The sequence below is a fragment of the Planococcus citri genome, chromosome 4 (genome assembly GCF_950023065.1).
Source record: "Planococcus citri chromosome 4, ihPlaCitr1.1, whole genome shotgun sequence".
Taxonomy (NCBI): Eukaryota; Metazoa; Arthropoda; class Insecta; order Hemiptera; family Pseudococcidae; genus Planococcus; species Planococcus citri.
The window spans coordinates 72,084,557-72,099,991 of NC_088680.1; the positions used below are offsets into that span (position 1 = coordinate 72,084,557).

Sequence of the window (15,435 nt, forward strand, 5' to 3'; positions counted from 1 at the left end):
AATTACATCCTCTATGCCATCACTAAAGAACAGTACAATGATAAGCCGTCAATCAAGGACTTTGTAGCGACAATGAAAGCACTTGCTGCCAAATGGGACCAACTCAACAAGATCAAAAAAATAGCAGTACCAAGACTAGGGTGTGGTCTGGATAAACTGGAGTGGCCAACAGTGAAACAATCCATCCTATACCTACCAGCCTGTTCTTTCACAATATTGTGTCAAAGTTGCAACGAGAATGCAACTTTAGTGTTAAATTTGAAATTTGGAGAAAAATAAATCGAAATCGCGAGCCTACTCAGGTATCTCTAATGTTTGTAGATATGTAGGTAGCCTACCTACTCGTAAGTTAAGAAACTTAAGATATGACATCGCACCACACCACACCACACCCTGTTCATACACGATTACACGTATATCTTCGTAGCTAGCTGTAGCTACCATGTTGAGACAAACGACAAACGCTAAAATCACGTCGTCGTCTCCTTTTACAGCGCTAAAAAAGGAGAAGCCACACCAGGGAGGGTGGATGAGGAGGGGTGGGGGAGAGGGTGAGTTTAAAATTGAAGCTTTCAGTTCGCAGTTAAATTAAGGTAGGCGGTAGGTATCAGGTACCTAATACCTTCGTTTAGTTGGTGTTGGTGTTGGTAGAGCTGAAAAATGTATGTAGATGAACATCGTTGAACGGTTTGTGCTTGTGCAGCGTGCGGTGTGCGGCGTGCGGAGGAGTAGGTAGACGGTACAGAAGATGAAGAAGAGAATAATATGCAAAGCGCATCGGAGCTCAAACAGACAACGCACGAGCAGAGCACCGAGGAGGAGGAGGAGGAGCGGAGAAGAGACGAACAAAGGCATCCGAAAGCACCCAAAAGCACGGTTATACTCGCACTCGCACTCGCACTCGTATAGTAAGGAATACCTATTCGCAAATTCGCGTCAGCGTCAGCGTCACACTCGGTCGCGACTCGCGACTCGCAACAGCAAAACGCTTCCGCGGCCAATGCGCAGGAATCGTCGATTGGCTTCGGCTCTCTCGTCGCCGTTCACTGTTCAGTGTTCACTCTTCGGTTTGGTTCAGTTTTCGAGATTTTCTACGAGAATAAAAAGATAACTCTGTCGCGTTCCAGCAGTCGCAGTCGTAGTCGTATACCATCTTGTATCGCGCTTCGTGCTTGGTGCTATGCACTCGAACGTACAAATACGAGTACCATACATACGCAATTACGCGTGCAATATGCACGTATAGGTATGTGGTATTTACCTAAATGCAGCGTGAATGCTCGATATCGACGTGTCGCCTGCTTTGAATCTATTTTGCCTTTGCCGGACCAATTTGTGTGGCTAACTACGAGTACATTACAATTATTACATAAGTAGCTGTTTGAATTTTCAAATGTAAATACAAATGCAAGCTCTCCGATGCAGTCGTGTTGAGACATCGTCGTACCCAAAATGAAGTGCCCCGAATGCAACGTACAACAATTATTAGGTGAGTACCTCCTCTACCTACATATACTTTTGTGCTGCCACCGGCCCCCACGAATTGACCAAAGTATAGCCCATTAGCCACTCATACGTACCGAGTTCAAGTTCAGTGCATTTCGCGTCAACACAAATACGAGTACGAGTACAATACCCAGGATATGGCACGTAGCGATAGTAGCAAATAGCAATATGTGGAATGTGGATAAACTAAAAGTTGCAAAAGATTTATGCGTCTGCTGCGAGGGCATCAGCACTTGAAGTTGAGCAGCGAAAACACAGCCATACCCAAATACCCATTTACCCATACGAGTATATACTCGTATGCTTTTTCCTCTTTTGTTTACACGTCTCGCATCGTGTTACCGTACTGATACTTTTTCCTTTCGCCTTTTTCATTATTTTGTGGCCGTGCTCGTGCCTGCTCCTGCCTCTGCCCCTGCCCCTGCCCTCGCCCAAGCGCACACTCTTTTAACGTTATAAATCATCCTGACAGCGACTTGAAAAAAACACACACACACACACACACAACTCTCATTCTTTTCTTTTATCTTTTCTCATTTTTGCTCGTCGAGCCGACAAAATACCCAGTTAATAAACGAAAATGTTGAAATATTTTGCTGGCCAGTTGACCATCACGTCGCGTCGCGCCGTTTTATACGCCAGCAAAACAACATCAAAAACAGAGAAGAATGAAAAAATTGGCGAATCGAATTTTGTACTCGTTGTTCTCAAAAAGACCACTCAAATGAGCAAACAAAACTTTACATTTTCGAAAAAAATGGCGATACTTGAGAGAAAAAATATCGAGCTTAAATTAGTACCTTACCTACGAAAGTACATATATGTATATTCTCCGTAAATTTTTCTATAATTCCATTATTTCATACCAATTACGTGCCATACTTGATGCGAATCCAATAACGGTTGTCCTAAAAAAATCACATGGAAGAGGGAAGGTTCCTCGGTGAAATAAAAAAATAATATTGATAACCTACGAGAAAAATTACGAAATGTGATTCTAGTTGGTAAAATTAGGACGGGTAAATTTGTTATTTTAGAACTTGCTCTCTCGTCTTCCCCATTCACTTCCTTATTTCCAAATTATTTCTATTTTATTTTCAATTTTTCGTCCAAAGCCCCTGTGAAAGTTTAGATTGGGGCGAAAAAGCCAATATTTTTTCGAAAATATTCCCCGTTTGAGGACCCAAATTTGCCCTTCACGAGCACCTCCGAAGCAAAAAAATTTCCGAGTGAATTTCAACTTGAAACGAAGCTCTGCTCTGAATTCGCTCAAAATCGCTAATTTTTTTTTGTTGCGAATCATCAGCTAATGTATGGTACCTATACCTACTAGGTAGACCTACCTACATAATAAGAAACTGGATAACTCAAAATACGAGATAGATTCTCATCGATTGCGGTGAAGTAGCCGTCTTTATGTATACCTAACCGTTTAGAAACACGATAGGGTAATGTTCTAAAATGTAATATCGACTATTGAGACGTTTAAAATGAAATTTTCACTTTTTCAGGAACTGCAAAACCGATTAAAGAAGGATATCTGCTGAAACATAAAAGTAAGTAGGCCTAATAAGCGTGCAATTTGTTTATTACTCGAATATAGATATAAACAGTACCTACTATTAAATATGTACAGTTCTAATGCCACACAACGAATCGTATTTCCAGCGCTAAATTAATAAAAAAAAATTAATCGGTTCCTGGTTTGTGCAAAAAAAATTAAAATTTTATAAGACCGTCGAAAAGTACGTTTTCGATGTGGCAGATTTTAAATTTGCAAATGCATCTGTGAAAAATCAAAAAAATAAAATTCCTCGCTGAAATCTTTGGCATTATAGTGTAAGTGTATCTGTATAGTGTATACGTTTGTTTTGCAGAGCGAATTTTCGGCAAGAACTGGAAAGAGAAATGGGTAGTGCTGCACGAAGATTCGACCATCGCCTGGTACAAAGACAAACACAAAGACAAGCTGATCTCGCCAAATGGAACAATCATGCTGAAAGAAGCTCCCGAAATGCTGGCTGCTGGCCGCTTTGTATTCCGCATCCCGGGCGCTCCGTCACTGCCACCGGGTGCCACGTACTTCCAACTTATGGCATTCGGCACAAAAAATCATTTCAAAATACACTGGTTTCTGGCCTCCTCCGAAGACGAAGTCAAGTACGTTTACGAGTAAATCATCCTACTATACTGCTACACTGCTTCTGCTTCTGCTTCTATTTATAGCTATTTCAAGGCACCTGCCTGCCTACCTATTAAATATTCCCAACACACATTCAAATTTTTGCCTGGAAAAAATTCACTCTTCGTAACTGTATTTTCGGTGGCATACACCTCTATCGAACTACCTATAAGTATCTATATTTTGTGTTAAAAAGATGGAGACGAGCGATGATAAAATCGAAAAAATTAAATAACCGTGTCACCCTTCGTCGCGTACCTGCTGCCAGTACCTACTATCGTTTTGAAATTATTTTTCACGCAATTTGTTTCGATACGCGGTAACCGGGAGCGAAAAAAAAACAACAAATTTCTCGCATATCTATAACCTTCTTACTCCCTCCTCCCCCAGCCCAGCCCCGCCCCGCCTCAAAGACCTTTTACCCGAGTTTCGTCACTTTTTTCCCAAGCAATTTCGCGTGAAAAGACAAGAAGAAGACGCGGTCTTTCGTACTCGTACCGTTGCCATAATGCCATTACAGCCATTATAGCCATTACATGTGGGTACGTGTAACTTTTTCAAACCATTATTACTCGTAAGAAAATCAACGAAACGAAGTATTGGTTAGGATGCGACGGGGTGAGCTGTGTCGGTCGATTCGACCGTTCGCCTTTCTTTTTTATACAAAAAATCGAGCCTATGTGTACCGAGCCGAGCCGAGCCGACCCCACCCCACCGCGAGAGCAATAATCGAGTCTCATCGGTTGTGATACGAGTACATAGACATACGTAGATTTTTACGAGCCATCTCAACGTCATACCAACCAAATCCACCTTCCACCTACAGGCTATTAAAGCCCGATGCCCTTTATTCATTCTCATCCAATACCAATCTCAATCGCGAGAAGCAAAACAAATAAATAAAAAAAATCCATCGTAACGAACAAATCGTTAAAAAAAATAAACAAGCAACCAAACTCTGGTCTATACTCGTATAGCGTATAGCGGCAATCTGGTGGAATTTGCATTTTGAAAAAAATACACGCGCAATCGAACGTCGCGTCGCGTCGGCCTGCTTGAAGTAGGTACCTACGCGTATATTCGTAGTTGAATCAGCGAGCTTACGAATTATTACGATTCTCGGTATCGCGGTATCGCGGTTAAATTAATTCTTCTACGACTGTTTCGCCAAAAGAGACGAAAAAAAAATCTTCTCCTCAACAGCGCGGCGCGGCGAATCGTATCGCATTTCGCACTCGCTGGTATAGGTAAAGAATACCAGATATTATGACGAATAAAGTGCTTAAAGTCGGCGAATTACTGCTGTATTGCGAGAGCTGGAGAGCGAAAAGAATACCTACTCGTACTTGTACTCGTACTCGTACTTGCCAACGAGCGAGTGCTCTCCAAATCGCCAAACACGAGATGAAATTGAAAAATTTCCATCGTCCGCATTCTTCGAGGGTTTCATTTTCGCTCGATTCGTTTCTCGTTTTCACGAGTATCCGTCTATAAGTATCGTTTTTCCATCTTCGCTTTATTTTATTTATTTTATTTTATTTTTTGCAACATTTCGCGAAAACAATTACGAAATTAGCTGACATCGAGGTACGATGATCGAGTAGTATACGAGAACGTGCTCGGTACTTTATTTATGTACTTATTGCTCTTCAACTTTTTATAAATGCTGAAGGCGATTTCAACATTTTACGAAATTCCGATTGCCGAGTGCAAAATGTTTATTACGTATAGAGGTATAGGTACGTATAAGTACCTTCATTTTTCCAATTCGATCCTTTAGTGTCCCCCTATAGCCCCCTATTTTGAAAAAAAATAAATCGTAATATCGAAAAAATAGATTAATACGTATTCGAACTCATCGGTGATGTCGAATTTGTAGGAATCGATATGTTACGTCATATGGTATCGTCATTATTTTTTTTTTTTATAAATATAAAATTGGGATAGGGGAGGGGTGAACGGGAGCTACTTGGAGGAATTTTTCAACCGGACAGTGAAAATCTAAAAAGGTCCCCCATCCCCATAGTACACCACACTTCTTGACCAGCAAAAATTTCTGGTGCTGAAATTCATAATATTATTGAAATTGAATCTCCAGTAAGTTCCAGCTGATGTCTTTAAAATGTCGCAAACAGAATTGTTTCAAGTCTTTTAACCAAATTTGTATTCGGGTGCTTCGTGCTTCGCGCGGGAAAATATTCTCAAATGTCGAAAGGATTGCATACCCGGTTTGCCGTAAATACTACACCGTATACCACTACCACGCCCACGCGTTTCGTATTTACGGCAAACCGAGTAGGCAATTTTATTAACACCATCGAACCATCGCCAGCGCCATCTGGACTATTAGGACACGTCGCGTCGCGTCGTTGGACTTTCGTCTTTCGACGAATCTAGTTGCGAATTTTTGAAAGCAATACTTTGGAGATTCAAAATTCGGTAATTTGCATTTTGAAATTTTTGAAATAAACCTCAACGTTTGGACCGGATAAGTTTGAAAGCAGTTACTCGTAAAAGGTATAGGTATCGTTTAAAAATTTGAAAAATTATCAGAAATAAAATATAATTTAATTCGGGCATTAAACTAATTTTTAAAATGGCGTTTCAATGCCACTTAAGCACTTATGAGCGCACAAGGGCTTTCCTTTCCATCCCCACTCCCCCCCTCCCACCCTATTTAGGTACCTACGAATGGAAAGGTGCCGATTACGAATATTGTCTAATTTTTTCGAATCGACCGTACTCAGCACCTTTGAACCGGCCGGGCCGTGATTTCTAAATTTAATTTTAATTTATAAATACTCGTAAATAATTAAATTGAAAAAATACGTCGCCGCGTTGTTGCTTGCATTTACTCGTATTATGCTTTGCTGTTTTTACTGCAGGCTAGATCTGTCGATTTTCTTTTTAAAAAGTAATTTTGTTTGTGATTGCAGCGAATGGATGAGTGCCATTTCAAACACGGTATGTATTACGAGTAAAACTTGAATAAGGTATTTTTAATGTACACTCTACCTACTACTAGTACCTACACCTAGGTACCTATGTACTTATTATTTAAGTAATTTTTGTACCTAAACTAGTTACGAGTGAAATTTGATCAATTATTATCTACGCTTTTAATACTCCGGCATATAACAATAGGAGTAATTGCACCCCCCCCCCCCCCCCGCCGATCCTTCGGGACAACTTTTTTCTAAAAAGGGGACATCCTAAGGAACACTTTAAAGCAAACTTGCCCAAAAAAAAAGTTGGCCTTACTTACAAAATGGCGGCCATTTTGATTGACAGGTCATCCGAAATCGCAGATTTTGCGTTGTCAACATAGGACTTGCACGAAATTTTTCAAACCTTACAAAGGTAGATCGAAAGATCATGCAAAAATTTATCACCTGTCAAAATTTCATATCAAGTGCTAAAGTGCGTTTTTCGATTTTTGGTGAATTTTTAAAAATCCAATTTAGGCCAAAAATGAGGGAAAAAATCAAAATTTTAATAAATTGACCGAGAAAGCTGAAATTTGGGATATACCCTATTTTCAACATGCCAAATCGATTGGAAACGGTTTCAACCCGTTTTGAGCAGTTCTGGAGCCTCCAGCGGATTTTTGAAACTCGAAATTCCCACAAAATGCCATCAAATTGGAGTTGTAAAGCTGAAATTTATTCTGCAAACTAATTTCAATACGCTACGAAGTTGACTGCTGGTGGATTTCAAGTCGTTTTGGAGCCTCCATTTGATAAATTAATGTTGCGGGAATTTCAAGTTTCAAAAATCTGCTGAAGGCTTCAGGAATTTTCAAAAAGACGCTGGAGGCTCCAAAACGACTTGAAATTCACCCGCAGTACTTCGTAGCGTATCAAAATTAGTTTTTAGAATAAATTTCAGCTTTACAACTTCAATTTGATGGAATTTTGTGGGAATTTCGAGTTTCAAAAATCTGCTGGAGGCTCCAGAACTGCTCAAAACGGGTTGAAACCGTTTCCAATCGATTTGGCATGTCGAAAATAGGGTATATACCAAATTTCAGCTTTCTCGGTCAATTTGGTAAAATTTTGATTTTTCCCCTCATTTTCGGACTAAATTGGATTTTCAAAAATTCACCAAAAATCGAAAAACGCACTTTAGCACTTGATATGAAATTTTGACAGGTGATAAATTTTTCCATGATCTTTTAATCTACCTTCGTAAGGTTTGTAAAATTTCGTGCAAGTCCTATGTTAAAACGCAAAATCTGCGATTTCGGCTGACCTGTCTGTCAAAATGGCCGCCATTTTGTAAGTAAGGCCAACTTTTTTTTGGGCAAGTTTGCTTTAAAATGTTCCTTCGGATGTCCCCTTTAAGAAAAAAGTTGTCCCGAAGGATCGGCGGGGGGGGGGGTGCAATTACTCCTATTGTCATATGCCGGACTGTAATGTTACGAGTATGTGCGTATCTGAATCCTGCATACTTATGTAAAAGAAAGGCAAACGTCTCTTCTCAGGTTATCATTTGTTGGTGGCTTCATTATACGTAAATTCTTCAGGAACACTGAAACAGTATACAGTGAAAGAAATAGGCGCAAGTTTTATAGCGTTAGCGAGCGGATACGCGTCGTATTTACAGCAACTAGAACTACCTACGTAAATAACAATATTTGTACTCGTAGTCGTAGTCGTAAAAAGGGATGGGAAACGAACTCGTAGGTACTCGTAATACCAACGAGGACGAGTATCATTTTTAACGAATGTCGAGCTCGAGCTTGAGTCGAACGAGTTAGCAAATGAGGACGAGTCGACGACGCGACGGCTCAGACGGCTGCTATCGCGGCCGAAAGTACTCGACTTTTGTAAAGCTCTCGGTAAACTTCACCTCTCGGCTCTCGGCTCTCGACCAGGCTTAACTTGGTACGTACGTCTACGTACATTTGCGAATTGCGATGATTTTTTTTCATTTTACATTATACTCGTACTCGTTTTGAGATGAAGATGACGAGAATCGAGTGACTCTCGAGTTAAACCTTGTATACGATTTCACATTTCGCTGCACGCGCCTCGTACTCGTCGTCGTATCGTCTTTATCGCATCATTTTTAAACTACCGGACCTCGCTTCCCCCCCCCGCCGCCGCCGTCTATTCAAACTTTTAAACTCTTTAAGCTTCAGCTTTAGCTTTGCCAACGGCGAGTATCGAGTATCGTCTTGATGAAGCGAACAAAATTAAGACACCGGACGAAGAGCAGATTATTTTGCGATTGCTTGCAGTATATAAGTACTTCGTATTGCGAGTAATTCGGAATTTTTGAATTGCGTTAGAATAATAGGTATAAAAACGTGAGAAAAAACCACTGACTAAAGCAAAATTTTCGCGCAGATTTTAGAAAGTTTAGTTACAACATTTTTAATGCCTTTAGTAGGTAATGTAGGCGTATATTTAGAGTGTAGCTGATTTTTCCAAGTTGGAATCCATATCGTGGCCCATTATTGAGGAGCCCCTCAAAGTTGAAAAAAATCACAAATAATCGAGGAATCTTTTTTTTTTTTTAAATACAACTCGTACTCGTAATAGGTCAACCGACTGTGTTAGCATTTTAATAACGATTTGTATAATTTGACTGATTGCAGCTGCCATTAGCACCTTCCACGAAACTGGAGGCTGTAACTATCAGAGTAAGAAACGATAAAATAATGATATACAATAACGAAGGAGTACATATCGGAAGTAAGTACATAATACTAATACATACTCGTACTATGTAGGTCGAGTCTGTAAAGTGTAAAAGCGCGAGTAACATCGACCTTTGGTTGGAATTTCGCAGGCATACGTTCGAATATGAAAGCCGCGCAAAAGAAATGCAAAAGTTGCTGCACGTCTTGCGACAAGCGAGCTGTGTGCGCAACGCCGACCAATCAGGACAAGGACAATGACAAGGCGACGACGACGAACTGCTGCTCAAACAGCAACAGCCGCAACGGTAGCAAAAGCACCAACACTAGTAAAATGCTGTGCGAAACCGGTACCGGTCTGCTGATGGGCACGGCTTCGGCCAGCGTCACGACCAGTTGGCGAGGCTGGGGCGAAGGCTTGGGTTGGAATATTAGCGGACTCAGCGGCGCCACTTACAACAGCGCCGATCACACCATACCCTCCTTACCGTACGATTTCGACGACGCTGCCAACGGCACCATATCCACCATAGAGCATAGCTCCGAACTCATGGAGTCGGCAGTCGAGTCCACCGGCATTTTAGCCTTCGATTTCTTCCTTTAAATTAATACCTAGACCTACGAGTAATCACTCGACTCGACTCGACTCGTCTACTCTACTCGCGTGTCTACTACCTACCTACCTACTCACTCGCTTCTCCGTAACAATCGCAACCTTTACCACCTACCAGTTGGGTACCTACTCGGTTCGACCATTTTTCCCAAACCGAAAATCCTACGCAGAGTTAAACCTTCTTCGGAAGATTTCGAAAATACACGAGTAGATCGGGATACCTTCTACGCGTATCTCTTTGAAATCAAATTTCATAATCTGCAACCGATTCGACCTTTTTCTTCGAAAGTGTGTGGAATTGCAACTGGCATGAAAGATGAAGCCAGAAGCCTGAACCTAATACCTATTAGCGGGTTGAGCAACTCGAAATTATAGTGATGAATTAGTAGGTCTTTGGTTAGAACGTAAGTAGGCAGACACTAGGTACTTTACTTATCTTTTGTATGTGTTTGTGTATTGCGTAGGCCGGTGCGGAAAAATGAAAAGGTTCTACGATTTTGCTCAAATTTTCATATGTTGTACAGATACAATCGTACAAAATTTCAGCTCCTTAGGTGTTTTGGGAGGGTAGCTATCAACCCCATAAAGTGAAGTCATTTTTGAAGAGAAAAAAAAACCGTGTTTTTTAGATTTCAAACTCTGAAAACCAAAAATTGAAAAATTAGCGATATAAAATTGAGAAAACAGTTTTCGCGAGTTGAAAAAAACATCATTTCGTCCGCATTCGCGGACTTGTAAGAAGGCTAAGAATACTAATAATAATAAAAAGAACTGATTGCACCGTAGTGCAAATTTTTTCAATTTTCGGATCTCAGGGTTTACTCTTAAAGGCCAAAAATACGCGTTTTCCCCCCGAAAATGACCCTAATTTGGGGGTCCTGGCTCTCCTCCCAAAACACACCTAGGGACTGAAATTTTCTATGGTGGGTTTCTGACTCGAATCAAAATTTGAGCAAAATCGCAGAACCTTTCATTTTCGCGCGTCGGCCTCGTGTGTATTATTACTACAAATATTTATGTAATATTATTGTAATCGTGAACGTCTGCAACTCATTTCTTCCACGTATACGTATAGTGTGTGTGTGTGTGTGTGTATGTACTATGTACTATGTAAACCTACCAATTACCATTGTTTTAATCGTAATATTTACTCGTAATTATTGTAGACTGTGTTATTTCGCCCTTTTGTTTGTTTGTTTGTTTTATTTTTCTTTTTCAAATGGTAGTTGGGCACTACTCGTATTTCTGTCTTAGAAACTCGTAGTTGTATCCACTATCGTCTATCGTCTATCGTTGAAAACGGTGCCCAATTACATGTACCTACTTGTACTTTCATACCTAATTACCTACCATAGGTAGTCGTCGGTACATATATGTATTTCTACTCGTATCTACTTTTGTAAGTATGTATAGAGAGAGACCTTTACAACTACATACAACCTAAGTAAACGTAACTGAAAATCAATTGATCGCCTCCGAAACCGTAATATGTACTTATCTAAGCATATTTTACATATTTTTCCTCGTATTTTTCACACATATATATTTCGTTCCCCGGCGAGTAAAAACATTGGAAAAAATTGCTTTTGTACGTTATACTTTTTTACCATATAAACATTTGTAGAAACGATATTATGGTTTTATTTTTTTTCATCAACGCTCGCCGCTAATGTTGCTCGGGCTATAGAAGAAGGTGTTTTTATAACGTTTGCATAAGATGAAAATGAAGAGAAAGCGCTTTACTCGTGTACTAATTTCATTTTTCTACGCAGTACTTGCGAAATATCGAGTACTTCTCGAGAAAAGTCCAACACAACGGTACGAATAAGTACCTCCGTTGAATTACGAGAAAACCCTCGAATCAGACGTAAAACACCATCGAAGTAATTATGAAAAAAAATCTAAACAATACAAAGACTCACCAGCGCAGTAGAGCACTTGCAAATGGCAAATCATATTATATTTAATACGCAGGAGCACGGTGTTAATCGAATTGAATAAACCAGTCAGATGTGAATGAAATGAACCTTTTACGACGATTTCTCACAAATTCAAAGTAGCTGAATCCGAATGTGGGTTCCAAATTGAGCCCAATCTCATGGTCGTCGAAAAAGTGTCCGGTTTGCCACTGTGGAGGCACTGGCACTCAATTTGAACGCCAGATTCGGATTCGGCGACCTCGAATTAGTCGTAAGACATGGAAAAAAATTGATTAGTTCGCGCAGCATCGAAAAATAAACGGCGCTTGATAATGAAAAACGGACGTGTTAAAAAAATTGCCTAACCAGTTTGCCGTGAAAACCAGATACTTTTACTCAAAAAAATTGACCTTTAAATTTGGTAGACAATTGAGACGAAATTCGGGCTTTCGGGTGTCAGATTTCCGCCGCGATGATTACTGATTTACATGCAGTCATCAAGCCTGAATCAGGTGTCAAAATTGAGCATCGCTGCCTTGTACTCGAGAAAGAAATCGGATATCGGGAGAACCACCAGACCTCGAGTTGATTGAAAACCACATTTAACTCGATTTTTTTGGAAATTCAAATGATACAAAAAATGCGAAGGGGTTAGTTCATGCAGTGTTGATGCCAAAAAAACTTGTACTCAAGTAGAGCCGGAAAAAAATGGTCGAATTTCACACTTTCAACGACGTTTTCTGACCAATTCGAGGTCGCTGAACCCGATGGTGATGTTCGTTTTTCAATCCAACCTCGAATGGGTGAGAAAACGTCATTTTGACATCATTTTTGAAATTCAAAAACGATCCATATGGAAGCTGCGAATTGGCGATTGGACACTGGCAATGAATTCCCCGTCCCAGGAAACCCCACCAGCCGAGAGCTGGAATCGCTGACGTGCATATTTCGCAAAGTCAATTTTTAGCACTAAATGCAGCGGTTTTTTCAAAAAAATTGAATTCTCGAAATATGCACGTCAGCGACTCCATCTCTCGGTTAGGGGGGGTTTTCTGGGACGGAGAATTCATTGCCGGTGTGCAATCGCCAATTTGCAGCTTCCAAATGGCACTTTTTTGATTAAATTCCTGCTCATTTTGAGCACAAAAAAGTGTAATTTTCACGTAGAAGGAAACTGCCTATTGGCGAATGGACACCGGCAATGAATTCCCCGTCCCACAAAACCCCCTTAGCCGAGAGATGGAGTCGCTGACGCGTATATTTCGAGAATTCAATTTTTTTGAAAAATCAGCTGCATTTAGTGCTAAAAATTGAGTTTTCGAAATATGCACGTCGGCGACTCCATCTCTCGGTTAGAGGGGTTTTCTGGGACGGGGAATTCATTGCCGGTGTCCAATTGCCAATCCGAAGATTCCTTCTATGTGAAAATGGCACTTTTTAGTGCCCAAAATGAGCTGGAATTTAATATCAAAAAAGTGCCAATTGGAAGCTTCGGATTGGCAATTGGACACCGGCAATGAATTCCCCGTCTCACCATCAGAAAACCCCCTCTAGCCTTTAACTGGAGTCGCTGACGCGGAAATTTCGAGAATTCAATTTTCTTGAAAAAAAAGCTGCATTCAGTGCCAAAAATTGATTTTTTGAAATATGCACGTCAGCGACTCCATCTCTCGGTTAGGGGGGTTTTCTGGGACGGGGAATTCATTGCCGGTGTCCAATCGCCTATTCGTAGCTTCCATTTGGCACTTTTTTGAATTTTAATTCCAGTTCATTTTGAGCACTGAAAAGTGCCATTTTCACGTAGAAAGAAAGCTGCGAATCGTCGATCGGACACCGGAAATAAATTCCTCGTCCTAGAAAACCCCTCCTGGCCGTGAGCTTCAGTCGCTGACGTGCTTATTTCAAAAAGTCAATTATTGGCACTAAATGTAGCTATTTTTCAAAAAATTGACTTTGCGAAATATGCACGTCAGCGATTCCAGCTCTCGGCTAAGGGAGTTTTGTGGAACGGGGATTTCATTTCTGGTGTCCAATCGCCAATTCGCAGCTTCCTTCTACGTGAAAATGGCACTGTTTAATGCTCAAAATGAGCTGGAATTGAAATTCAAAAAAGTGTCAAATGGAAGCAACGAATCGGCGATTGGACACCGGAAATGAATAACCCGTCCCAGAAAACCCTCCTGGCCGACGGCCGTGAGCTACAGTCGTTAACGTGCATATTTCAAAAAATCAATTTTTGGCACTTAATGCAGCTTTTTTTCAAAAAAAATGAATTCTCGAAAGATGCACTTCAGCGACTCCAACTCCAGGCTATGGCGGTTTTCTGGGACGGGGAATTCATTCCCGGTGTCCAATCATCAATTCGTAGCGTCCATTTGGCACTCTTTTTAATTTTAATTCTAGCTCATTTTGAGCACTAAAAAGTGCTATTTTCACATAGAAGGATGCTGCAAATTGGCAATTGGACACCGGCATTGAATTCCCCGTCTCAGAAAACCCCTCCTAGCTGAGAGATGGAGTCGCTGACGCGTATATTTCGAGAACTCACTTTTTTTGAAAAAAAAACTGCATTTAGTGCCAAAAATTGAGTTTTTGATATATACTCGTCAGAGAATTCAATTCATTGCCGGTGTCCAATCATCAATTCGTAGCGTCCATTTGGCACTTTTTCGAATCTCAATTCTAGCTCATTTTGAGCACTAAAAAGTGCCATTTTCACGTAAAAGGAAGCTGCAAATTGGCGATTGGACATCGGAAATGGATTCTCCGTCCCAGGAAAGCCCTCTAGCCTTTAGCTGGAGTCGCTGACGTGCATATTTCGCGTAGTCAATTTTTGGCACTAAATGCAGCTTTTTTTTCAAAAAATTGAATTCTCGAAATATACGCGTCAGCGACTCCAGTTAAAGGCTAGAGGGGGTTTTCTGGGACGGGAAATTCATTGCCGGTGTCCAATCGCCGATTCGCAGCTTCCTCCTACGTGAAAATGGCATTATTTTAGTGCTCAAAATGAGCTGGAATTTAATATCAAAAAAGTGCCAATTGGAAGCTACGAATCGTCAATTGGACACCGAGAATGAATTCCCCGTCCCAGAAAGCCCCACTCTGGCCTTTAGCTGAAAACTGCATTTAGTGCTAAAAATTGACTTTTTTAAAATATGCACGTCAGCGACTCCATTTCTCGGGTAGGGGGGTTTTGTGGGACGGGGAATTCATTGCCAGTGTCCAATCGTTAATTTGCCGCTTCCTTCTACGTGAGAATGGCACTTTATAGTGCTCGAAATGAGCTGGAATTGAAATTTAAAAAAGTGCCAAATGGAAGCTACGAATCGTCGATTGGACACCAGCAATGAATTCCTCGTCCCAGAAAACCCCTCCTGGCCGTGAGCTGCAGTCGCTGACGTGCATATTTCGCAAAGTCAATTTTGGCACTAAATGCAGCTGTTTTTTTTTCAAAAAAATTGAATTCTCGAAATATACGCGTCAGCGACTCCAGCTAAAAGCTAGAGGGGGTTTTCTGGGACGGGAAATTCATTTCCGGTGTCCAATTGCCAATCCGAAGCTTCCTTCTATG

The 15,435-nt window shown here is 40.8% G+C and overlaps 1 protein-coding gene across 1 annotated transcript; it reads left to right on the plus strand.

Moving 5' to 3' along the window:
- The first annotated feature begins 892 nt into the window (after positions 1-892).
- Positions 893-11,577, plus strand: LOC135843128 (uncharacterized). Its single transcript, XM_065360886.1, has 6 exons — positions 893-1,489; positions 3,018-3,062; positions 3,384-3,666; positions 6,625-6,652; positions 9,291-9,387; positions 9,485-11,577. Exons 1-6 carry the CDS (start codon positions 1,453-1,455, stop codon positions 9,934-9,936), a joined length of 942 nt encoding a protein of 313 aa, XP_065216958.1. The 5' UTR covers positions 893-1,452; the 3' UTR covers positions 9,937-11,577.
- Positions 11,578-15,435: the final 3,858 nt, after the last annotated feature.